Source organism: Polypterus senegalus, chromosome 18, assembly GCF_016835505.1.
Source record: "Polypterus senegalus isolate Bchr_013 chromosome 18, ASM1683550v1, whole genome shotgun sequence".
NCBI lineage: Eukaryota > Metazoa > Chordata > Cladistia > Polypteriformes > Polypteridae > Polypterus > Polypterus senegalus.
In genome coordinates this window covers 47,346,869-47,373,592 of record NC_053171.1, presented here as the reverse complement: position 1 = coordinate 47,373,592, position 26,724 = coordinate 47,346,869, and the positions used below count along the sequence as shown (strand labels likewise).

The 26,724-nt window shown below is 38.4% G+C and overlaps 1 protein-coding gene across 3 annotated transcripts; it reads right to left on the bottom strand.

Annotated features, from left to right (window-relative positions):
• Positions 1–6: 6 nt before the first annotated feature.
• On the bottom strand, positions 7–26,724 carry styx (serine/threonine/tyrosine interacting protein). 3 transcript variants are annotated; one of them, XR_005631266.1, is made up of 11 exons: positions 26,491–26,724; positions 26,048–26,080; positions 20,134–20,162; positions 16,307–16,404; positions 15,761–15,821; positions 15,560–15,596; positions 15,381–15,420; positions 14,743–14,747; positions 14,582–14,654; positions 4,740–4,833; positions 7–982 (listed from the first exon to the last, which is right to left on the bottom strand). XR_005631266.1 is itself a non-coding variant. In XM_039741518.1 (11 exons), the coding sequence occupies exons 1-11, from the start codon at positions 26,657–26,659 to the stop codon at positions 909–911; spliced, it is 759 nt and encodes a 252-aa protein (XP_039597452.1). In that variant the 5' UTR covers positions 26,660–26,720; the 3' UTR covers positions 7–908. The 3 variants fall into 3 exon arrangements, 2 of the variants coding, with proteins under 2 accessions (XP_039597452.1, XP_039597453.1); XM_039741518.1 differs by having other exon boundaries at positions 14,743–14,793; positions 26,491–26,720; XM_039741519.1 differs by having other exon boundaries at positions 14,743–14,793; positions 20,134–20,187; positions 26,491–26,666.

Sequence of the window (26,724 nt, the reverse complement as noted above, 5' to 3'; positions counted from 1 at the left end):
CAAATACACTTTTATAGCAAACTGTATTTAATCAATATGTATAAATACCATTAACATATTAATTGATTTTACAAACTGAAGCTGTTGCACAATGCTCTAAGCAGAACGCCTCCTAATTTACACTGTTCCGTGTCCCTTAATGCACTATGGGGTTCTGACCCAGAATGCATGGAGTCATTATTACTAACCAAGTTCATCCCGCTTTCAGTCTCATTATAATGAGTGCAATTTAGAGAGAGAGAGAAAAAAAAAAACAGGACAGCAAGGGTCCCAATTAAAAACATCACCACCTCGTATCTTTCAAAAATTAAAATCATATGGGATGGCCTAACCACTGAAATTTGCTTGTGATATACAGGATTGCCATTCTAGTCATGGATTGGTGGTGGGGGGATAATAACCCTGCAATTCAAGATGCATCACTTCCATCTTTTAGCATCTGACTTTGAGTAAACATAGCGTTCATACGCAAAAGCTGTTTGTGATGTTTGCATTAGAAACCTAAGAAACAACTCATCTTAATGGGGCCAGATTCTTTAAGAAAAGAAAAAAAAGAAGCGAGTTCAAGTATAAAAGGAGCCTTATTGCAGTGTCTCCCCCTTTGTTAAATGTATTAAACGCTATAAAATAGCAATATTAAATCAGTGCATTCTACCTCAATACCAACCCAACCCCCCCCCCAACACCCCCCAAAAGAAGGATTAAACCCATTCCTTCAACCATGCGTGTGTTGATATCTCCTCCAGCAAACTCCTACCTCACAAGTCCATGGCAGAGGATTTCTTTCATTAAAACAAGTGTTCTGATAACTGAAATTATCGCTAATTCCCCTCCATAGTAGAAACAATTCCTCAACCCCATAAAATTTGTCAAGTCATCTAGTGAATCTGATGGCTTCAATCTTTCAATTATCCATTTTGGGCTGCTGTCACCTGCATGCTTCCAAAGTCTTCGTCATCCTCCAAAGTTCGCTTCAAGCTTCCTGCCACAGAAATAAAATCAATTGATTACAATTTCATAAAGACATTTTCTCCATCCAATAATGCAAATGCTACTTTCCACTAGAAAACAAGAACTGCTTTCAGTGAGGCTGCAGTGCTGCCGCAGTATGGGTCCTGCCCGAGTTTTATGACATTGTGCACTGCATCTGTGATGTCACAAATGTAACCTCCTCATTCTTGTTCCTGGTATGTGTGGTAAAGTGGCACAAAGACCCAATTTAGGTCACACTGTGGAAAAACCTATGCCATTAACATTTTTATAAAACCTTGCAAAACAGTCATTGTAACAGCTGAATGCTAATCCTTTATATGTAAACTCAGTAATAAAAACACTTTTGTTAACATTGTTATTAGTCTGTATGCTGCTGGTCCTGATAAGGGTCACAAGCCAACCTGTCCTCAGCAATGGTCTCCTTAATCTTTCCTGAGGTACCATTTCTTGTTTACCTGCTTACCATACCCCTGGGTCACTTTGTTGAATGTTCCTCTATTTTACATCAATGAAATAAAATTCAAATTCTGTAACTCTCGTCCTTTAACTTTTCTAAGATATTCTATAATCCCCCATACATCCTAGAATAGAGAGAGGTTAGGAGTATGCGCCGATACTGCGCATTGCAGCACCCACCACATGACAAATCCACTCAGGATCCCAGATTAAGACCATAGTGCAGCCATTCAAAGGGTGTCACCTCAGCACCACACTAGTCCAGATGGAGTGGAACAGTGTGAGGCTTTTTCTGGTGGCCAGAGTGCCAATTCTGCCACCAACCCCCAGGTTTTTTCCCTGCAGGTTGGAGTGCCTACATGCTAGAAGCTTCCCACTTAAAGTCACAGGCACTCAAACTGTACATATTGCATTCTCGTCTGTCTTTTTGACCTATGATTGATGTTCTTGACGATTGCTTCTCTGAGCTACAGAATTGTGGTTTGCCTAACCCCACCTTGAATTCATGAGAAACACATCACATTAGTAGGACCAACTGAACTTTAATTGTAAGACTAGATGTTGCTGAATAAATCTTGCAAGTCTGAGTCTCAGCTTTGTAAGTGTGCTTCAAACGCCCCAAACAGATCAGAGAAAGCCACAAATTGAAAAGGGCTCCATGGTCCAAGGACAAATGAGGAAGAGTACAGAAGAGGAGAATGACAATCTGGGGGAAGAAGCTATTACTGAGTCTGACAGAGCTGGCCCGAATTCTTTCATACCATCTACTAGATGGAAGAAATGTAAAAAGGTCATGAGAAGGGATGGAGAGATCCACCACAGTCCTAGAGGCGTTATGGATACAATATTAAACAATACAATTCTGAACAGAGGAGATCGAGTGGTCTCAACAGACAATGGTAAACAGTACACTTAGATACCAAATGTATGACAATGATTGTTGCTCTGCAAACACAGGGATCAAGGAGCACACGTGGCCTTGTAACCCCAAATGACTGACACACCTTCCACAGGACCTTCCAGGATACACAAATCTATAAACCACATGCAGACTTATCTACCGATTACCTGCCATTCTCCATGTGAGCACTACAGTCTCAAAATAGGACTACAGAATTACTGGATTATACTCTTTCCAGTGTCTCTAAAAAAGGACAAAAAACTGGTACACACATCCAAACAAGATGCAAAGGTTTCTTCTCTGCAACTCTCTTGCTAAGGTCTTATATGTATCACCACACTATCTTGGGGGGTTCTCCTGTGCAGCAATTACAGAGTAGGAGAGACACCACCCTGATTGAGAAGTATTCCAATGCAAGTCAGAATATATCTGGCCAGTACTTGAAAAGCTCTTGCACAAGCACATCTCTACAGAGTTTCCGTACTTCAATGAATCAGTGAGGCACAAAAGCACCCCGCTTTTGCGAAGTCACAGTCTTAGGCAGGGACTGACTTTCACACCTGTGATAAATGTATTAGTGAGCACTTGCCTGCATGCCAGAAACTGCCAAGATTTAGAAAGAGTGACGGAAAGCAAAGTCTGCAAACAAACCCACTGGGCAGAATTTAGAGGCCTACAAATCCACTGCTTTTTTTCCTTTTGCAAAAGGAATAATAATAATAATAATAATGTACATTTTTTTCATAGTTGTAGTTTAACTCATTAATTTGCAATGGAAACAACTGCTCCACAGATAATGCAACATTATTAAATACCAGTAACGGTGCATGGCACGATAACATGCAGTGAATACACTTGACTTGAGCATTCATAGTTTTCATCCTCTTTCTCTGTATGTTTACTGTTCGTTTGCTCAGCGGTTGATGCGCTTGCTACTTCCTGAGCAGCTCTTCTTTTCTCCACCCTAGCAGCTCGCTTTATCTCTTCTTTCGCCTGCATCTTTTTGCATTAAAACTGATTAAGTCAGTGTTTGTGTTGCAATTACTTAGTACGTTTTCCTTAATTTTTCACTTAAGCTGGCACTGAAGTAGTCAATCTGCCTCAAGAATGATTTAAGATATGAAGAGGTAGGGGAAGTGACGGCGAAGGAGGTATGGAATGAAAATGGCGCTGGCACGCATGCTGGTCCCGGCCGAGAGTTGATTTTACAATAAAACAGAATGAAAATAAAAAGAGGAATAACCTTGGAGGTCAATCATCACCTCGAAAGTGGATAGTAGACGTCACGTAGTATATGTGTACCAAATTTCAGGTCAAACGGTTTGCGAGCTACAGGTGATTTAAAATCCTGGACAGAAAAACGGACAGCCACTGTAGCGTATTATATATAAAGATGCCAAATTAATGTAAAATGTACTTGTTTAATTAACTTTACAATATCAATCCTAGGTGAATGACAAATACGTTATCAGCTTCAGATGAACATTCCACTTGCACTTGATGTTCCCGTCTGGCTGCTGAAGACACCTGTTAGTTATTTCATCATCTCCTACTAAGGGCTTTACAAGCCCAATGTGGTCATAGCGGAGATGTTTTCTGGTTGTCCTTTTCAAAGACATAACCACTTGGAGATGAACCTTACACATTTTTTTGCAGAATATACGTTTTTTGGTTCAGTTTATTAAAACTCCTCTTTTGCTAATACTTACACATAAATGAAACAAGCAGAAACAGTTACATCTAATTGGTACTATTACTGCATTCCTCAGTATATTTTTAAGAAGTGAAATGTAGTTAAACATATTAAATGTCATCTAGTCTACACAAAGGAAAAAACAAATCTGGAAAGCAAAATGAAATTACACTTGATTAAATATAAATTAGTGTAAGAGAGATGGGCAAGACCTTTCACAGTTTTATTCTTTGATAAATATGGGTCAACTGACAGGCTCATTCATAGCTACCCTGTGTTATGTACAAACCAGGGGCTCCTTACGATAACAACTACTCTTAAATTCTGCTCAAATGGAGCTAAGTGTTAGCCAGCACAATAAATTACAGGGGTAAGGGACTGCCCATCTTACTCTTCTACAGTAACAACACATCAAAAACAGGACCTCTCAAATCCAACACTATAGTTTTGAGATGGTAATTGGTCAAATTTACTATACAAGACTGTTTAGATATATTAAAGGTCATGATCACAATACACCACTGGTCTGCCATTTTGCATTCTGGCTGAGGTGCTTATTCCAAATACTCTTGCATTATGTGTTCTCCTCCATAGTAACATGTTAACGACATCTTTTTGCACAGAGTTGACAGCTAACTAAAATATCACATATGCATTATAAAAAGCTGAAGGAAAGGCTGTTGTAGTGCGAATTACCTTGTGCCCCTGCTTCCATGGAGAAGGACTGTCCAAGATGAACAGGAGACATCATCTTCACACTTAGCTTTGCAAGATAAATTGCCTCATACTCCTGTGGGAAATATCAAATAAGCCTGTCAGTATTGATTACAATTTTAACAAAAAATAAAATTTAGTTTAAAAATTGAAGCTAAGAAATGTGTTAAAAACAATCACCCTTCAGGCACAGCTACAGGACAAGGGAGATGAAATGCATATTAGTGTTTTAGTGGATTTTAACATAGCATAACACTGCCCTATTGGAGTCTATTATAAAATATAACAGGAACGCTTTGGGTGGGAGAAAAGTTCTACAGTTTTAAAAATAAGCACATAAACCACATTGGAAGAGGGAGTGAGTCCATCTTTTTTCTTCCCTCTGTAACAATCTATTCAAATATACAATAGCCAGTGTATTTAATCCAAACATAGACTGCTTATTCCCAGCAGCAGCCTTTCTTTCCACCTTTCAGGACTTTGTAAAAACCATTAAAATATTTCTGCTTCTCCACTTTTCTCTTTGACTACAAAAGTTCATGACTTCTAAAGTGAGTGCAATGCCAAGAGCTCCTTTCCAGTATTCAATGCCCTGGCATTACTTAATTTACACATGACCAGTTCTAACAAATTGTATACTTCATGCTTTCTTTGCTGTAACACAGTGCGAAAACCAAAATAAACCAAAAAGCTTCACATAGACGAAGCAGTTGGTACAGAACTCTCTGTAGCTGTGCTACTGTTGGATGATAAAACAAGGCATTATGTCTTACAAATTCCAGTACATTGAATTGGTGTCCTAGAAACATTACAACAACAAATACTACAAAAAAAGCAAAAAATAAACAAAAATTGTATACCTGTCCTTCATGATTTAGTGATACACTCAACAATAAAAAACACCAATTGTACTCAAAAAAAATACCAGATTTTTAAAATTTTAATATTAAATTTAAAACTGCTGATATCAGCAACTTCAATTTTGATATCAGAAGTGAAGGAATAAGTGCTAAAATGCCTTGAACCATTTAGTGTTGTGAAAGTATTCATGTTAACAGATATAAGATACAACTGAAGATTCTCTACACAAAGATTCCTTGGGGACTTGTGTCAAGTCACTTGAGCAGACACGAACATCATGTGTGTAGATTAGCTAGTCTAATCATTTGAGGTTACGTTCCTCATGTGCAGCACTTCAAAGAGGAGGTCTTTTTACTTTCTGTCAGGGATGGCAGCCATATAGAGCAGGAGTTCCCAAACTTTTTTTGGCCGCAGACCCCTTTACCAAAAACTTTTAAAACCGTTGACCCCCTAGTCACATGCAACGGTTTTTCATGTCTGCACTTGCTTTGATACGTTCATTAAGACAATGCACAGACATGTTTGTGCTACATGCATTCTTACGTGTGACTCTTTTAATGACACATTTTACCTTTTCGTTTGCAAGTTTGGTATGTAATGTGTTTATATCAAAAATGTGTTTTTTTTTTAAATTATTTTACTTCTTAATTTAGGTACCTATTGGAATCATAGATATTTTGAAGTAACAAACAAATAGCAGTAGTAAGAGGGTCTATTTTTGCTGTCGACCCCTAGAAAGTTCAAATCGACCCCAGGGGGTCAATATCGACCACTTTGGGAACTCTTGATATAGAGGATAATGGATGGAAGGAAGAGAAATACAAAATCATAGCTACTGTATCGCTTTGAGTGCAATTATCACTGGTAGCAGCGAGATGTGAAGTATACTTTTGTGTTCAAAAGTAGAGATCTGAAATGAGCGATTCCATGTCAATTGTTGCTGATCACATTTCTGTTAAAAGATCAGATGTGTCACATATGAGTTAAAAAAAATTGGGAGATGAAATGCAGGGTAAACATAGCATTTTCAAAATCAAACACAAAGCCATACACACTGTGGTGTAATCGAGTACAGGCTTTCGTTGTTTAAAAATGGCGAGTTTACTACCAATAACATAGCAGTGTTCATGATAATTAGTAACAATCTGAAAAAACTAAAATAATTCCACAAATAAAACAAATAAGGGCATGTTCAAACTGTAACATAAGTGGTAATCTTAAAACTATAAAAACCAAAAAAAAAAAAAAAACGTAAATACAAAGAACCTAGACTCTGTACTAATGGGATCTTGATAGTTTCCTTCACTGAACTCTTTTCCTGCATTTAATACTTTTTTAAACATTCCCTAGAAAAATGGTAAATAGAAGTTCTACTGCACATACTTGGTTTATGAAAAATTATTCTTATAAAATACATTATAATTGATTTCTGCTTATTGTTACTATTGAGTTATAGTTCTTGCTCGCCTTTTTAAAAAATTATTCATACTTTTTGTTTCCATCGTGCTGCATCAGTCTGTGACAAAGTATGTTTTTTGGTTTTGTCAGGAGAAATCCAGAGAAAGTTCTGTTTCAAAACATTACTAGCAAAAGTGGACCAAAGAACAAAGTTAAACACTGCTTGGTATACTGTAACAAAGTAATATTAAAGTTATAAATAACGTGACTGAACGCCAGAAATGCTGGAGCACCATAGCCGCCGACCTGCTCTACCCTGGGACTTTTAAATTGCAGACCATCACAACCTTCCACTCCCCAAACTTATGTGCACAACATGACAACACCTGGAACAAGATAACAGCTACAGCGATTAACAGCACTTCAGCAAACAGAAAGAGAATGACATATTCAACTAACTGTTTTGAGGTAAGCACACATACAAAGGGGGCCAAATCAAGGTTAACTAACTCGCTAATCACAGCTTTTTTTAACTGGTCAAGAAAAAACAAGATAAAGCAAAGTCATCAATTAGGCCTTGTTCACACGGGCGTTAAGTTTTTGGATAAACGAACTTGCTCTAAACGTCCTAGACGTTTATGTTGCATTTTGTGGTGGCGATCGATTGACTTCTACACCGGCGTTCGTTTGTCTCTGTCTAACGCCAGCCTGCAGCCCAAATTGTAGTTTGTGTGTTAACCTGTGGAGGCAGTGTCGGGAACTGGATATGAAAGCCCTTGTCGTTTTATTTGAGGTGCCTCCTTTCAATATGGACCATTTTGCTATGTTAAATATTAATCTTCTTGTTTTAAAAATACTCGTAATATGGCGATGTAGGGAGAGAAAAAATCGCCGCCGCTTCTGGGTTCATCCTCTGACTGCACAACGTCGGGTTAAAGGAAGTTTTTTGTGCTTTATGAGGAAATGCGAAAATTTACGCGAAAGTTTTTTAATTACTGTCGGATGTTGGTTTCCACTTTTGATTGTCTGCTGCAGCTGGTGCAATGCCACATTGCACGCCGATCAACCAATATGCGACTTGGTGTTAGCCCCGAAGAGAGACTACTTGTCACTTTGAGGTAAGGAAACAGTAGTCGCGTGTGCGCTTACACCGGTGTTATGCAATGAAATGCCCCCCCTCCGCTCCTCCGAAGCGTAAAATAAACGCGTAGAAAACGAACTAGAAGCGGTTTTCCTTGCGTTCGTTGGGTTTTGAACGCCAAGAAAAAGATGCATGCAACGTTTTTTTGATGCCGTATAAACGCGCAGCCGGACAAACGCACGTCACCAAAGCCCGTGTGAACACTCTCATTGACTCCTACGTGTAGAAAACACTCGGCGCTTGATCCGCGCTCACCGTACGCTACGAACGCAAAAAAATGCTCGATTTTAATGCCCGTGTGAACAAGGCCTTACTGGACTGAAACTAAAAGCCCTGAGTTGTACATGAAAACTGAAAAGAGACGTACAGGTTAATGCCAAGTAAGTTTGACTTATCACTAAAGTACATATTATACTTCCTTCCTTAAGTTATCTACAATCTTGCATATCTTCTAAATATATATCCAGGCAGCATCTATATGTTATTAACACAGATCAAGAGTAATAATACTCAAACCCCTCATTTATACAGTTGCTTACTTTAAATAAAACTCAACACAGGATTTATATTTCTAACTCGAGTACCATCCCACCAGGCTAGCACAGTGCCATCCTTAGTCCCAGTTTCCTGTGGATAGATACCTACGAGATGCAGCATTAACCTACAGACCAAAACGCAGTGAAACAACAATACTGACAACCTGGGAACTGATGTTTTAAAAGAGTTGTTGATTGGATTAAATGATGGTGAGCATCCATGCCAGTTCTTTGCTTCAGTGGTAGATCTAATTTGTTCTACTCTCATTACCTCTTGGTGGGATTTCTGTAATGTTATTTTGTAAATCTGCCTGCAATAAGTAGAGAAAGACTCAAAATGCTGCTGGTATTGTGATGTTAACGTACTAAAACCAGCTTCAGCTGTATATGCCAAACTAGAATCCTATTCCTTTAAGAATAAGACACTGCGCTTCACTATTAAACATTTATACTATCACACACCTTTAATCTATACTAATAAAAGGCAAAGCCCTCACTCACTCACTCACTCACTCACTCACTCCTCCAACTTCCTGTGTAGGTAGAAGGCTGAAATTCCTTACATCTTACTTACAAAAGTTGGGTAGGTTTCATTTTGAAATTCTACGCCTAATGGTCATAACTGGAAGGTATTTTTCTCCATTAACTGTAATAGAGTTGAGCTGGAAAGACGTGGGGGAGTTTCGTGTGACATCATCACGCCTCCCACGTAATCACGTGAACTGACTGTCAACGCAGTGCGTAGAAAACCAGGAAGACCTCCAAAAAGCGCTTAAGAAAACATGCATTATATAATTGAGAAGGCAGCGAAACAATAAGAAGCGAGCGAGTGACATTTACTACCATATTCATGAGTGCTGCTACCTCGGAAAGAAAGCAAGGTGTAAACCTAAACTTTAAATTAAGTTCATAGACAGGCTACCGCTGGCGTTTCACATGCCCACAGGTAATGCGGGATACAAGTTTAATGAGAGGACACAGGATATAAACGAGAGTTTTGATCACTTTGTAACTAAGTTAAAATTGTAGGTGAAGGGGTGTGCTTATGCAAATTCCGAGACTGTGTTTGTGGGGATTGACAGTTAAGGACGGGTGGGGAGTGGCGTCATCATCTCCTCCCATTCATCTGATTTCGCTCTGAGCTGCGCTCCGCGGCTAACGCCGTCTTCCGAAGCAACTTCGTCAGACTGCCACCAAATACTCACAGAAAAATCCACAAGTTAATACACACGCTGTCTCTAGAGTTTCTACACACTGAATCCTCCAGGCACTACTTACAAAAGGTCACATTGACAATCGTGTTACGTTATTTTTAAAATCTTTCCTTTTCTTAGCACAAGCACAGCTGAGAAGCTTCGATGCATGTGCTCCATAACGCGTTAAAAAAATGCATTTAATCACACTTTGCGTTACAAACAAAGGGGAACTTTTGTCAATGCATGATTTCCTGGTACACAGATTACTTTGATCAGCGCATCCCAATTAATTTTACCCTCGCACCACCTTGGTTTGAGAAGTATGAAACACAGAAAAACAGATTTTTCCGCCACAAGCCATGATTAAATGAACGGTAAAAAAGAGCAAAGTGAGGGCGACTTATTTAGGCAGGCATATATATGACAGCAACACTCGTAACAATGTCAATCATGTTACGTTATTATTAAAATGTTTCCTTTTCTTTTTCATTACTTCTTTAACACACTACTTCTCCGCTGTGAGCGGGTATTTTGCTATATATATATATATATATATATATATATATGAATGACCTCTGAGACTTTTGATATCATGAACGTGTCTGCAAAAACTGGGGTCTCCTGCCCAGCAAAAGCGAGCAGCCAGCGCGTGCATAGCTGTGCCGGCCGTTGAGACGCTGACTGCGCTTCTGCCTTAAGTCAAAGTGAGCACTTTTAATTTTTTTCATCCTCCCCCTGCGCTATAGCTCAGACAAGTGCAAACACGGGACCCCTTTTCTACACCACGGCAAAATAATATTAAGGCGATTCACACTTTCTTTTGCACGTATACGATTATGAGGTCCTCACCTCGGATTATGAAGACACGCACTCGAGTAGAGGACTGACAGTGCCATCAAAGCCGATTAATGGCGGGGACATCTCACCAGTCTACACAAGACCCACCGCGACTGTCCCCAAAAGGCGATCATAACATCAGCGAACACATCTCTCTATACTATATAAAAGAAAAGGCAACTTTCCTTTCTTTACACCTTTTTTCCTTTTATCCCAAACCAAAGCCTTTCTCTCTTAACACTGCAGAGGACACAAAACTAATTTTCTTTAAATGCCGGTAAGGCACATTACCAGAGGCACAAATTTGAGCGTTCACATAGAAAATGTAATTTCAATGTACCTGTACTTCTTAAAAGCGTTAATGTTTTACTGTTTAATAACTTATAGACTATAATTTATTATTTTTCCCTTGCACTCAGTGACCAAAGCTATACACACACATATAGACACATACAAACATACACACAAGTATATGTATGTGTATATATATATACACACACATATATATATAATTGTGTGTGTGTATGTATGTATGTATGTATGTATGTATGTGTATATATATATATATATATGTGTATATGTAGATATGTATATAGATATGTAGATATGAAGATATGTATGTGTATATATATATATGTGTATATGTAGATATGTATGTATGTATGTATGTATGTATGTATGTATGTATGTATGTATGTATGTGTGTGTGTGTATATATATGACAGCAGCAATCCAAGCTGTGAGAAAACAGTAAAAGGAGGCGTGTCAGGCGTCGTGGTACATTTTCTGATGCAGCTACGAAAACAACTTCGTGGCGCTGCCGCCTAATACACAAAACAATTACTTTGACAATCATGTTACATTATTTTTAAAATGTTTCCTTTTCTTTCTCTTTCCTTCTTTAACACACTACTTCTCCAAGCGCGGGTATATATATATATATATATATATATACATATATATATATATATATATATATAGATAGAGATATATATATATATATATAGATAGATATGAGAACAACATATAGATAGATAGATAGATAGATAGATAGATAGATAGATAGATATGAGAACAACACTCATATCAATGACAAAACAATTACATTAACAACCATGTTACGTTATTTTTAAAATTTTTCCTTTTCTTTTTGGTACCTTCTTTAACACACTACTTCTCCGCTGCGAAGCGCGGGTATTCTGCTAGTACTGTATACATTGCTTATTCATCACAAAATGGATGAGACAACTGAAACCGGCTTTGTCACTACCCTGCCTCTTTACTCCTCGGGTAAAAGTAGTGTTCATTTAGGTTTTGACTCAAACACAATGCTTGTCTCTAAGATATAATATTTAACTAAAGGATTGTATCTGTCCTTTCTGTGTTGCTTTTTAAAATTACATTTTTTACAAACCGGATTCCAAAAAAGTTGGGACACTATACAAATCGTGAATAAAAACTGAATGCAATGATGTGGAGGTGCCAACTTCTAATATTTTATTCAGAATAGAACATAAATCACGGAACAAAAGTTTAAACTGAGAAAATGTATCATTTTAAGGGAAAAATATTTTGATTCAGAATTCAGATTCAAAAAAGTTGGGACAAGGCCATTTTCAACACTGTGTGGCATCTCCCCTTCTTCTTACAACACTCAACAGACGTCTGGGGACCGAGGAGACCAGTTTCTCAAGTTTAGAAATAGGAATGCTCTCCCATTCTTGTCTAATACAGGCCTCTAACTGTTCAATCGTCTTGGGCCTTCTTTGTCGCACCTTCCTCTTTATGATCGCCAAATGTTCTCTATAGGTGAAAGATCTGGACTGCAGACTGGCCATTTCAGTACCTGGATCCTTCTCCTACGCAGCCATGATGTTGTGATTGATGCAGAATGTGGTCTGGCATTATCTTGTTGAAAAATGCAGGGTCTTCCCTGAAAGAGATGACCTCTGGATGGGAGCATATGTTGTTCTAGAACCTGAATATATTTTTCTGCATTGATGGTGCCTTTCCAGACATGCAAGCTGCCCATGCCACACACACTCATGCAACCCCATACCATCAGAGATGCAGGCTTCTGAACTGAGCGTTGATAACAACTTGGGTTGTCCTTGTCCTCTTTGGTCCGGATGACATGGCGTCCCAGATTTCCAAAAGAACTTGAATCGTGACTCGTCTGACCACAGAACAGTCTTCCATTTTGCCACACTCCATTTTAAATGATCCCTGGCCCAGTGAAACGCCTGAGCTTGTGGATCTTGCTTAGAAATGGCTTCTTCTTTGCACTGTAGAGTTTCAGCTGGCAACGGCGGATGGCACGGTGGATTGTGTTCACTGACAATGGTTTCTGGAAGTATTCCTGAGCCCATTCTGTGATTTCCTTTACAGTAGCATTCCTGTTTGTGGTGCAGTGTCGTTTAAGGGCCCGGAGATCACGGGCATCCAGTATGGTTTTACGACCTTGACCCTTACGCACAGAGATTGTTCCAGATTCTCTGAATCTTCGGATGATGTTATGCACAGTTGATGATGATAGATGCAAAGTCTTTGCAATTTTTCGCTGGGTAACACCTTTCTGATATTGCTCCACTATCTTTCTGCGCAACATTGTGGGAATTGGTGATCCTCTACCCATCTTGGCTTCTGAGAGACACTGCCACTCTGAGAAGCTCTTTTTATACCCAATCATGTTGCCAATTGACCTAATTAGTGTTAATTGGTCTTCCAGCTCTTTGTTATGCTCAAATTTACTTTTTCCAGCCTCGTATTGCTACTTGTCCCAACTTTTTTGGGATTTGTTGACACCGTGAAATTTTGAATTAACATATTTTTCCTTTAAAATGATACATTTACTCGGATTAAACGTTTGATCTGTCATCTACGTTCTATTACAAATAAAATATTGACATTTGCCATCTCCACATCATTGCATTCAGTTTTTATTCACAATTTGTTTAGTGTCCCAACTTTTTTGGAATCCGGTTTGTACTTTATTTGGTGCACCGTTTAATTTGAAGGTATTGAGTTTTTAAACATCTGATGCCCTTCACATATAACAACTGATTTCACTCCATTATAAAAAAAAATCCTAGCAGGAAGACCAGGTAGACAAGACGTGATCTTCTCGGAAGACAATGTGACATCCCACGAGAGACACATTAACCTCACACGAGACAAGGCAGTGAGACAGAAGGACAGCTGCAGTACAGGCTTTAAAATGATCGACGCACAGCACAACAGGCAGAACATGCACCTCGGCAGCAGCAGCTGATCCATCTGCATCTCCTTAGCTTGCGTTCAGTTCCCCCCCTTCACAATGCAAGCAGCGTTATTGTTCCCACGAGAAAGAGATTTAACTACGCCCAGGGCAAGAAATAAAGGACAAATATTGTTTTTACAAAAGTTTTAAAGCAAAAGTGAAAATAATGCCTATGTAACAATTGGGACAGTTTACATGTCATAGTACAACATGGATAGTTAAATCACTTCTAATACTAGGTAACATTTATAATATTAGAAATAAAAATAGAAACAATACATACCCTAGCAGGAGGTCCATAAATACATAATTTTGTACTTTGAAATAGAATAATGCCTGTATTACCAAATACGATTTCCAGGTTTGCAGGTGTATGGTGCTGTTCTGATTTCAATCAATCTTTAATTCATGCTATATTAAGATTGCTTTAAAATAGAATTGATTTTGAACTGCAATGAGTGCTAGTTTATAATGTAGAGCTGGTTAACTATCTAAAAGTTTGCAGTATATCTAGTTGGAGAATTACACGAAATATTTAAAATAGAGGCCACTAACAAGAGTATAAGTAGCATTACCTTTCAGTCCAGAAAGCTCACCTGAAGTTGATGTACAAATCCAGCATTGGGGTTGATGCAAAACCTCCTCTCCTGCACATGGCTGAAGGCATCCCTTTATGAATAAGTAACAAGAAAGGGTAAAATTAACTATATGACTTTACTGCCAACAAACTGGAAACAAGACATAAAAAAAAACTTACCTATACTTTAAACCAAATGTTTCCATTAAGTACGCAATTACTAAAGCTGCACTGAAATAGAATACACAAGTCAAACAAAAAGTAAATGTAGACTAATTTTGACCAATATAGGAAATGTTCAAGCAGTAACAAACATAGCAACAATTAAAAGTGTGACCTGGTGGATTAAAAACTGGTTTCAATATTACTGGAATGGATTTTGTTTGAACCAAGTGTGGGATGAAAAGTTAACATCTGACTGTTAACTCAAACTCGACGGTTAGAATTTTTTTTGCTGCTACAAGACTACAGTCAAATATAAAGATTTGCTCTTTATTGCTACAGCTCACAGTTTAAAAGAACTATATACTTCTTTGTTTTACTTTAAGGGAAAGTTAATTGTTTTCTACAATATTAAAATTTGACAATGCAGTATTTTACACCTGTCAGCTTATTATCATGTATACTAAATAGTATAATACAGTGAAACATCAGGGGGGGAAATCCATTCATTGCCTTCCTGTAAATTAAAATACTTCTGGATCAAAAACAGAAATGCAGAAAGATGTAAGGTTATGAAGTCTGACTAATACTTTAAATACTGAAGCTTTCAGTCTTCAACAAAACCCAGAGAAACATACAGAAAAACAGAAGCATACCTTCTGGAAATCCCTGCATTTCCATGGACAAGGACCTTTCCTGCAAAATAGAAAATACTTTATTTTCATCACGTCTCCGACTACCTAATGTTAGATGGTAATATGTGAATTAAAGGAAATATTAAAAAAGAATAAAGTCAATGAGAAATATTTCGTTTTCAAAGCATAATGGGGATTACCTCCATTCTGTAAACTTGAGTCAATGAAATCCTTTGTCTGAAAGGAAAAAAATAGTTTAAGATCCTGTAATGTTTAAGAACACATATACAAGCATGCAATACTTTATACAAGAGGAACTCATGCCATCTTCACATTAAACCTTTGATTTGAATATAGATTTTCTAAAAGTACATTACATGAAGATTACTTTTAACACTCACCATTGGAAAATACCTGATAATATTTTCCACAGGATTATCAGCAATATCTAAAACCAAATACCTAGACACAGAGAAATCTGTTAAGCTATTTTTCAAATGCAAAATAATAACAGACTCAATAACATACCTATAAGTTCACAGTATATTTTTGACAGGCATTAGGACACACTTCGACAGTTAGTTATATCAAGTATATCGAGTTACACTGTATTCCTGTAAGAGCTAACAAGTGTTTATTATATATTAAGCAATGGGTTTCTAAACAGGTGTTAGTGTGTACTCTTAACTCTGTACAAACCATTAGACCGACTGTTATCATTCATCAATGTGAGAAACCCTGTTATTTTTTCAACTATCTTCAAAATGTTTTGGAAACATTTGCTTGATTAACTTATAAGACCTATGTTTCCTTAATATTTAAAGGTTAGTACGCATACCTCTGTAGTCTTAAAATGTACAGTTTTTCAACCAGTGTTTTACTTTTTCAATGATCTTTCAGTGAAATATTTCAAATTACAATACCACAGTAAGTATAACAGAGCTCACCTAAATCTTTCTGGGAAGTTTGGTTTAATGAAGTTTGCTTCAATGTCCTGTCTGATGCAAACTATATGAGTTATTCCATGTTTTTCAAGAAATGAGAGCTGCAGAAAAGAAATCGAATTAAAAAATGTATTTATAAATTTTCATTAGGGGGAAAATATATATGATGTTAATTAATAATACTTCACTAATTTACAAACAACCTAAATATAATGTTAAGACTTACCGATAGTCCAGAGTCAGACTTAAAATTACTCACTTTACATCTTGCTATGCTGCAGTAACTAACTGTGTAAACAGGCCATCTACCATGAGCATGAAACTATTATGCTGCATAAACAAAGTACCACTGCCAGCTTCATAATCAAAACCATTTCCAATAAACTACATACATGAACTGAGCTACAAAACACCATATGATGTTTCAGTGTCATTCCATACACAGGTTAGCCATTTATTTGTAGAAGATCAAAACTAGCACAGAGATGACACATGCAAAGTGCAACTAAACAGACACTTTCCAGTGATGTCCTGTAAAATCATTCTGGGAAAATGCAACAAAATACATTTGATATTTTCTGTTGAACATGAAGCTAAATTAGATCAACTGTAGCTGGACACAAATGTCTAGATCAATGTAAAAAAACAACAAATCAGTAGTTTAGTAAGTTTTCATTATCCCACTGCTCTGAGAAGACACCCACTGAGGGCATCCTAACCTCACCCAGGGCACTCAGAGCAGACCTCAACAACTCTGGTCAGATATTTTTGAAAACAGAAAGCCATACAAGGTGACATCTAATTTTGGCCCAGATCAAGAATCAGAAAGAGCATCTGTGAACCTTGATAGCATACTCCAGTCAGAGAATCTTTTGTTTAGGCAGGTTTTTCAACCATCTTTTCCATTGTGCTACTGTGCACCCTTGTGTTTTTGGTTGCTTATTAAGAGGGGCTGCCTTACTGGTGCCCCAATACTTCTCACTGCATCCGTATGACCTGTCAGATCGGTCAGACCTAAATGAGCTGCCTGAGCGCAAGCCTTTGAAATTTGGGGGAAGATAGCTTGATGGCTCCACACCAGAAAGAACATGGTTGAGCTTGTGGTCGAGATGAGGGTTAGCCATTTTCTTTTCCATATGCTACACAAACACCTGGCCCATCCAATCCATTGGGAATCCTGGGTCAACATGGTGGGTCTGATGGAAAGAATAAAAAGTCACCAGACTGCCAAGCAGACAGACAGGCCAAAGGAAAGGAGATGGTCCAGAGTGACATGGCCTCCAAAATTAGAACCCGTCAGCAAGTAGATGGATGCCAGGCCAAGAAGAAGAGACCAGTCAGTCCCCCTCACCTGATGTTAAAAGTGTGAGGAACCAGGACATCTGCTCACCAATTGTTCTGGGCAGGATGAAGCCATTCAGTGTGGGTGGATCTATGGAAAAAGGTATTGTTATGCGGCCACTCCTAACCCTCTCACTTTTCCTGAATGATTCTACCAGCAATGCCACTTTTGTAGACTGCCACTACATTCTGTCGTATTCCACTGCAGCATGCTGGGTTTGCTCTCAGGGAGAGCTCCACAGGTTGAGGGTGGTGGTATTGCCACTGTCTCCTTACGCCATCAAACTGAGCAGAGTCTGGTCACAAAGGAAATACACTGAGGACCCACTATGACCTGATACCAGGGGGGAACTGGGCCTGGTCCTGGATAGTGCCCCGCCACTCCAAGGTAATTCCCTGTTAAGCAAGAGAGCAGGGAAGGGCATGGCCACGCAGTATGATGAGGCTGACTTCAGAAAGGTGTATGCCCATCATGCCAGCTGCATCAGTGGCACCCCCACTTGTAGAATCAGTGGTGGTTGACACCAAGCTGGGCCAAACATTGTTCATTACCCACGACATACACAACCAAACAGGGCTCATAGTTAGGAAATGGTCGTACTGCCTCCTAGAAGCAAATAAAGCAGAGATGGAGCTGAAAATAAAGTACATGCAAGACGTTTGGGTCAATGACGATAACCACAGCCTCTGATCTAGCCCTACTGTTTTAGTTCCCACGCCCGATGGAAGATGGAGATTTCCATTGGCTTAAACAGGTCTCCCATTTTGACACATATCCCATGCTGAGAGTGGATGACCTCCCAGGGCTACTAGATTGTGCCTAGTTTCTGTCCACCAGGCGACTAGGGCTACTGACAGATCCCCCTGACAAACTCAGTAAAGGAAAAGACCACATTTAGAACCCTCAGTGGACACTGGCAGTTTCGCATCCTACCCTTTGGCATACACGGGGCTTAGGCACCCATTAAGCATCTGATGGACAGATAGTAGTACTGCCTATCTCAACGACAAGGTCATCTATTTCAGGATGGTTCACGGTTGTTCCCCAAGCTATTTGCTACATTGGTTTGCAGATCAACCCCAAGAAGTGTTATTCTGGGCTGTGTTTTGCCCGTTTTCTTCCAGACCAACATCTCAGACACCAGCCAATGTCATAGATGAGCTGAATATCCCATCATGTACCTCAGACGGAATCTTCTGGACGAGAAGAAAGGGTATACTGTACAGTGAGCAAGAGGCCTTAACAATCAAATGGGCACTAACACAGCTCAAGTACTTCTTGCTGGGGTAGGAGTTTATCTTGGTAAATAACCATGCCAACCTATAGTGGCTGTGCTCCAATAGGGTCTCCAACCCTCTAGTTGCTGAGTCTACAGCAATACAAGTATGTGGTCAAACACCAGTGGGGAACACTCCATGCTAACGCTAACAATCTCTCCTGGGCATACAAACTCTCAGCTAGGTCCACCTGCTCCTCTTGGAATGAGCTAAGTAGGGTAGCTGTGTCACACATATGTGTCTGGGCATCATTTTCCTGGCTCAGCAAAAGTAAGCGACATCACTCCAGGACAAGAGGGGTGCTGCCACTATCTATCGGTTCACCATTATTTAAAAAAAATAAAAATAAAAGATTGTCCTATCCTGAACTGTTTTTTTTATTAGTTCACATATGTCTTACTCCAGCACAATTACTTAGTTGGTAGTTTAAAATTATCACTCGTCTATATATATGTCATTAGTATTCTATTAATTTCTCTGTTCCTATATGCACTATATCATAACTGTGTTTCCATTCCATTAGAAAAATGAAAAGGATACAGAATTTATATCATTAAATACAAACTTACACAGTCAAATACATACACAAACATGCATATTAATAAAATTCATGATTTTGCTTGATGTAAAGGCTGAAATGAACAAACTCAAACTTTTATTCACCTTTAAAAAGAAATACTGTCTATTACAATAAGGGAAAAAAATAATAATTACTTTTATTAAAATTTAAAAATAACATTCTCACCCTATAATCAACCAGCCCCAATCTGACACACATACACTTTCTTTTGCCCCAAATATATATGACATCTGAGCAGAGTAAGGTGTCCATGTTCAAAAATAGCTCTGGGAGCTCATATTTAACACTCTGCCTGCCTTTTTCCCCCTCTTATACTGGCTGGTAGAGACAGTCAACTTTAGATGCCTTTACGTTTTAAGATTTTAACTAATCACTTTGAATAGTTTGAAGGTGATGCACTAATATAACATGGCAGTATTAGGCAGGTAGAGGAAATTTAAAAAAAAGAAAAACAACTGGCAAACTATGAAAAGAAGATGCATTTACCTACCTACATTATTAGTGATTAGTAGACAAAATTAGACTACAAAACAGTTTTGCTACATTTATATTGATGTTTCCAGCAACACAGGAAAGTAAACATGCACATTAATCAAAAAGAAACAATTATGTAAATAAAAAATTACCATACCTTACTTTTCATTGCTGATGAATAAGGACCTAAAAAGAGGCCAGGTAGAATTTCCTTGAACAATAAAGAAAAATAAAAATAGCTTGCTACATGCATTACACAGAAAGGGTTTCTAAAGTGTACACTGGGGTTGCAACTTAGTTAAACTGACAGGAAACAATGTCTGTGATGGTATATTAATGCCCTGGTGGTGTCCACGCTGAGTCTTTGTTACAGAGTTAATGCAACTTAGGAAAAATTTCACTCTAAAGCTCTGTACATGTGACAATAATGACTCTGTAAACCTATATAAGATATAACCTAACAGTTGCCTTTCTAATTACAGTATTTTGCACATAGCTTTTAAATGATGAGAATGTTTTGTCAATGCAGAATCTTAAATCCTTTTTAGAGGTTGCTCCCTGTATGAGAGTGTCTCCCATCTTGCATTTACAACCAAAGTTTATTTTTGCCCATGTGGAAAAATTTGCACTCTTCTATGTTAAACCGCATTTTCCAGGTGCTGTCTCTCCAATTTGTGTATTAATTATGAATGTCACAAGTTTACTAACTTCACCAGAATGTGTGTCATTAATGTAAATTTTAAAAACCAGTGATCCAAGGACAGATCCCAAGGGACTATACTGGCAACCTCACCACACGTGCAGCATTCAGCTCTTATCTTTTAACATATAATGTCAAAACTACACCAACCTTAATAAGTCCTATTTTTTAACAAATGCTCATAACTCTTGATTCTGGTTCTAAATTTATTGTACTTTTCTCAAATTGAACTTCATTGACCCAGATTTTTCTCACTCAGGAAAGCCTTATGAAAACTCCTATACACTACCAGTCAAAATCTGGACACACCCAGAAACTGTGATGTTTTTCATAGAAATTGATACAATTTGTTAACCAAGACATCAGTAAATTAATTCAAAAATACAGCCAAGACATTACTAGTGCTTCTAATGACCATTTTGCTTGAAATTACTAGTTTTTAATTTATTATTCACGTGTGACTGCAAAGCCCCATTTTTAGCAGCCATTCTTTCAGTTTTCCAATGCTGAACTCCCTAAGTTCATCTGTAATTAGTCATGTATAAATGCTAATTAGTTGATACAGAAACCTTTGACATTGCAATAGCAACGTGGAAACCTGTTATTCTGTTCATCAGGTTGCAAGATACTGGTATTTCTGGAGTTCTGGGTTCAAAAATGGCCAAAATTAAACATCTTTTGTCAAGAAACATCCATTTTTTTTATTCTGAATGAAGTTTATTCCATGTGACAAACTGCCAAGGCACAGAAAACTTTATACAAAGGTTTCTATTATTGTCTTGAGAGAAAAGGGAAAACTACATCTAACCAGGATAGTAAAAGAAGGGGAAAGCCCAGATGAACAACTGCATTAGATGATAAGGGTATCAGAATCTGTAGTTTGAGAAACAAATGCCTTACAGGTTTGCTTCTTCCTTAAACACACATGCAGTCAAATTACAGTACATTCTGCAACAAAGAAAATACAACTCCAGAATGCTGGTCTTATATAGGCAGTGTTTCAAACAATTTGTATCTGAAACTTACAAATAAAAAGAAAAGGTTAAAATGAGTAAAAATAATAGACATTGGATAGAAGATAACTGGAAAAATGATTATGGTCAGCATCCTGGAGTCATCTTAATCCTGCTGCAGATGACAGGTATTTGAGAAACAAGTACCATATAGGTCCTCAGTTGGCTTCTTCTTTAAGTACACACCAAACTACAGACTCTGATGTATCTATCCTTTTGTGCATCTGAGCCTTCAACTTTCCATTAGATCCAGTTTGCCCACTTCTTTCCAACACAGTAGACACCTTTGCATGAAACCTTCAGTTTTAGGGAATCAGTAGCATGTAATATTCTTCATTTTGTAAATAACTTGAGAATTCATTTTTTACTTTAGTAATGCCAGTTACATTCAACCCAATTGAAAAGAATAATGTGTTAGTGGTACTAATGCAATCATGAAGGTTTCTATAATAATTACTTACTTTATACATGACTAAAAAAAAGATAAGGTAAAGTATATGGCCATTAGGATGCTGAATGAGTGGCTGTTGAAAATAGGGCTTTGCAGTCACATGTGAATAATAAATTAAAAACCAGTCATTTCCAACAGTAATTGCCATTAAAAAAATATATATATATATGTGGGAGGAAGTTAAAAAAAAGCTATAACTACAAAGTAATTGAACTTTTATTTCAGAATTGCTAAAGTACAAGTTTGTTTTTAGTTAAAACACTGACCAATCTATTTCTTTGTAATCCTTACTAGGAAGTGCACTTTGGCATGTTAGCCTGCTATCAAATACACCCATTCTACCTCCAGAAGGTGCTAACAACAACTTAGCCCATTTCTGTATAGCTAAAACAAGCAAGCAATGTTACAATAATCAATTTATCACCATAACAAAAGTACTTCTTGCTGATTGTTTGAGGTCCCAGCAATAGACTTGGTCTAAAAAATGAGTGATTGCAAATTATATTGGCAAAGAAGACACTTTCTTTCATCTTAGCTCTGTGAATGAGAGTGACAAAAAACAAGAATTCATCCACTCAAAAACAATTTTATATGACAAATTAATGGAAGAATCATTTCTAGACTTTGGGTGGAGGCCAAACTGAGGTTAAATGGTGCTGTCTGAGTGAGTCTTAGTGTGCACATGAATGTATCCTGAAAGAGAATGTCACACTGTTCAATGCTGATTCGTGGCTTGTGCACCAGATGCTACTAGGATAGGATTCAGTTCCCTTTCTTCCTGAATTGGATAAAGAAGCTTTTAAAATTGATGGATGGTTCATTTTGGGGCCAGAGAAAAGAGGCAGACAAAGTTCAAATAACTTCCTTAAGCCTTGTGTGGTGCAAAGCAAAGAAGTAACAAAACAGAAGCCAAATGTTCCTCCATCAAACAAAACTAGGGTACTGTGTTGACTATTCGTGAAGTATAAAGATAATAATCTCAGTTGATAAATTATAATTTCCTTTGTCTTCAACTTCATGAAAAAAAACATATCACAAACCCTAAACTACTTTAGGAGTGATGATGGTGAAATTTACATAAATTTTAAATGTGCTCCCAACTAGTGAGCCACAGAATCACTCAGCAGAAATGTGTCAGGGAATGCTACTCCTAAACACCAATAGCAATACATCTGCATAATGCCTCACTGAGACTGTGACAGCCAACTCACAAGTTTTATTTATTTTTAATTTTCCTGCATTTTAGTCATTCTGTTGTGTTTTCAGACCATTGTGTGTGTGTGTGTGTTCATATATTTCTTTATCTATTTATGTATTTATTTAAAGAGCTTCTGAATAAAGACTAATTTGCCCCTGGGGACAACTAATGTTTGATCTATGAAATGTAACACTGGACCAATGGTACTGTGAAGCTTAAAATTATGATGGCATATGAGGACTTCCATCAGCGACTCATTTGTTGTTGCTTCATTTGAAATCTGTGTAATGTTTCCACTCCTGAGTTTTGAGGTAATCAAATATAAATTGTACACTCAAGCAGTTATTTAATTTGACCCATTTCTGGGCGCACGTTCCCAACCTCTCACTCTCTCTCTGGTTAAAAGTGGATTGTAGTTTTACATCAAACGTTAATCAAGTTCACTTGGATTTTTTTCTCTACCAGTTAGCCTAGTGAAACTATACTTCCAATGTATGTCTTTATACAATGTCAAATGCAGCAAACGGATTGAAGGCGTTTGTGCTTACTTTCTCATCAACCTCATCTCCAGCACTATTTCTGGTCGCTATGTAGTTCTAGATAGTATTTTCTCTATAGCTGCTTTGTTTCAATATTTAAATTATACTGCTACTTTTAATATATAAGAAATATATATGCAATCACACATGTGAACTGGAAAACTGTAAACCTATGTATGATGTCTTAACTAAAATTAATTTCAGTGTTCCACAAAAAGTGTCACGGTGGGAATGTATTTCATGTCTTTAAAAACATGGGGAACTACTAAGCTACCAATCAGACATACAGTGCATCCAGAAAATATTCACAGCACATCACTTTTTCCAGATTGTTACGTTACAGCCTTATTCCAAAATGGATTAAATTCATTTTTTTCTTCAGAATTTTACACACAACACCTCATAATGACAACGTGAAAAACGTTTACTTGAGGTTTTTGCAAATTTATTAAAAATAAAAAAACGGAGAAATCACATGTACATAAGTATTCACAGCCTTTGCTCAATACTTTGTCGATGTACCTTTGGCAGCAATTACAGCCTCGTCTTTTGATGCCACAAGCTTGGCACACCTATCCTTGGCCAGTTTCGCCCATTCCTCTTTGCAGCATCTCTCAAGCTCCATCAGGTTGGATGGGAAGCGTCGGTGCACAGCCATTTTAAGATCTCTCCAGAGATGTGCAATCAGATTCAAGTCTGGGCTCTGGCTGGGCCACTCAAGGACATTCACAGAGTTGTCCTGAAGCCACTCCTTTGATATCTTGGCTGTGTGCTTAGGGTCGTTGTCCTGGTGAAAGATGAACCGTCACCCCAGTCTGAGGTCAAGAGCGCTCTGGAGCAGGTTTTCATCCAGGATGTCTCTGTACATTGCTACAGTCATCTTTTCCTTTATCCTGACTAGACTCCCAGTTCCTGCCGCTGAAAAACATCCCCACAGCATGATGCTGCCACCACCATGCTTCACTATAGGGATGATATTGGACTGGTGATGAGCGGGGCCTGGTTTCCTCCAAACGTGACGCTTGGCATTCACACCAAAGAGTTTAATCTTTGTCTCACCAGACCAGAGGATTTTGTTTCTTATGGTTTGAGAGTCCTTCTGGTGCCTTTTGGCAAACTCCAGACAGGCTGCCATGTGCCTTTTACTAAGGAGTGGCTTCCGTCTGGCCACTCTACCATACAGGCCTGATTGGTGGATTGCTGCAGAGATGGTTGTCCTTCTGGAAGGTTCTCCTCTCTCCACAGAGGACCTCTGACAGAATGACCATTGGGTTCTTGGTCACCTCCCTGACTAAGGCCCTACTCCCCCGATTGCTCAATTTAGATAGCCGGCCAGCTCTAGGAAGAGTCCTGGTGGTTTTGAATGTCGTCCACTTATGGATGATGGAGACCACTGTGCTCATTGGGACCTTCAAAGCAGCAGAAATGTTTCTGTAATCTTTCCCAGATTTGTGCCTCGAGACAATCCTGTCTCAGAGGTCTACAGACAATTCCTTTGACTTCATGCTTGATTTGTGCTCTGACATGAACTGTCAACTGTGAGACCTTATATAGACAGGTGTGTGCCTTTCCAAATCATGTCCAATCAACTGAATTTACCACAGGTGGACTCCAATTAAGCTGCAGAAACATCTCAAGGATGATCAGAGGAAACAGGATGCACCTGAGCTCAATTTTGAGCTTCATGGCAAAGGCTGTAAATACTTATGTACATATGCTTTCTCAATTTTTTTATTTTTAATAAATTTGCAAAAATCTCAAGTAAACTTTTTTCATGTCATTATGGGGTGTTGTGTGTAGAATTCTGAGGAAAAAATGAATTTAATCAATTTTGGAATAAGGCTATAACATAACAAAATGTGGAAAAAGTGATGCGCTGTGAATACTTTCCGGATGCACTGTACATTCGATTTTACATCTCTTATACCAAAATGTCATATTTATAAATACAAACTTAAGAACCAGCAAATCCACAGGTAGGATAAGTGTAATTGGCGCCTGATGTCATGAAGTCCTTAAAACTGTAACTTTAAAACTAATGACATTTATACTTTGCTTTACATTATGTTCTTTTGTTATTATAAAATCATTCCAAAAATCATAAGGCAAGAAGAGGTTGTTGTTCTAATTAAACGATGCGCATGGGAAGGAGCTCAAGTGTTCGCCATACCTGCATTTCCCTCCTCATGGGGTACGCCCAGTCCTAAAAAGAAATAAAACACTAGTAAAACTTGTGAAATGACAACAGGTCATTTGCAAAAGGCACCATACCAAGAATGCCAGCTGCCCGTGGTTTTTACAATACCGTGACCAAGACAAATAACTGCCCGCTACCGCGGCCGGGAGTTCTCAGTGATGTGTCTCGGTAAGATCGGGCGTTAGATTTAATGTCCAAGCTACTCTCTAATTTGAGGAATCCATGTCAAGTTCTTTATGTTGCATTGAGAACTACGACGATGCCCTGAGAGAAACTTTATATTTTTTTCATGGGTGTCCAATTTTCTTTAAAGGAGGAGGTAATAAAAGTACTGATTAGAATACACTAAAAGACGAGTCCCCCCGTGTAACTAGCGGCGAAGCCCTCACTTCATATTCCCGGTTTCGGCTCCTCACCAGTGCGTCCTCCCTCGGGGCTGGCAGGGATGGGAACGCCAACCTGAGTTCGTCCTCCATGGCACGGCGCGTGGCCGACCCGGGGCCGGCTTTTCACGGCCAGGTGAGTGCCGTTATTCGAAGCGCAGCAGAAAGCGGTACTCTTGTCCGAGTTGTTTCGGCTCCACATGCATCGCCGCCATGTTGCTTCCGATCAGCGATGTCACGTGACACCCCCGGTCCCTTCTTTCACGA

What these genes read in the sequence shown, in the direction of transcription:
- styx (XM_039741518.1), bottom strand. Translation starts at nt 26,659, where the DNA reads ATGTGGAGCCGAAACAACTCGGACAAGAGTACCGCTTTCTGCTGCGCT. An exon ending in TTATCAGGTATTTTCCAATG is followed by an intron (nt 15,597 to 15,760) that starts GTGAGTGTTAAA and finishes TTTTCCTTTCAG; the next exon opens with ACAAAGGATTTCATTGACTC. An exon ending in CTCAAGTTTACAGAATGGAG is followed by an intron (nt 15,421 to 15,559) that starts GTAATCCCCATT and finishes TCTATTTTGCAG; the next exon opens with GAAAGGTCCTTGTCCATGGA.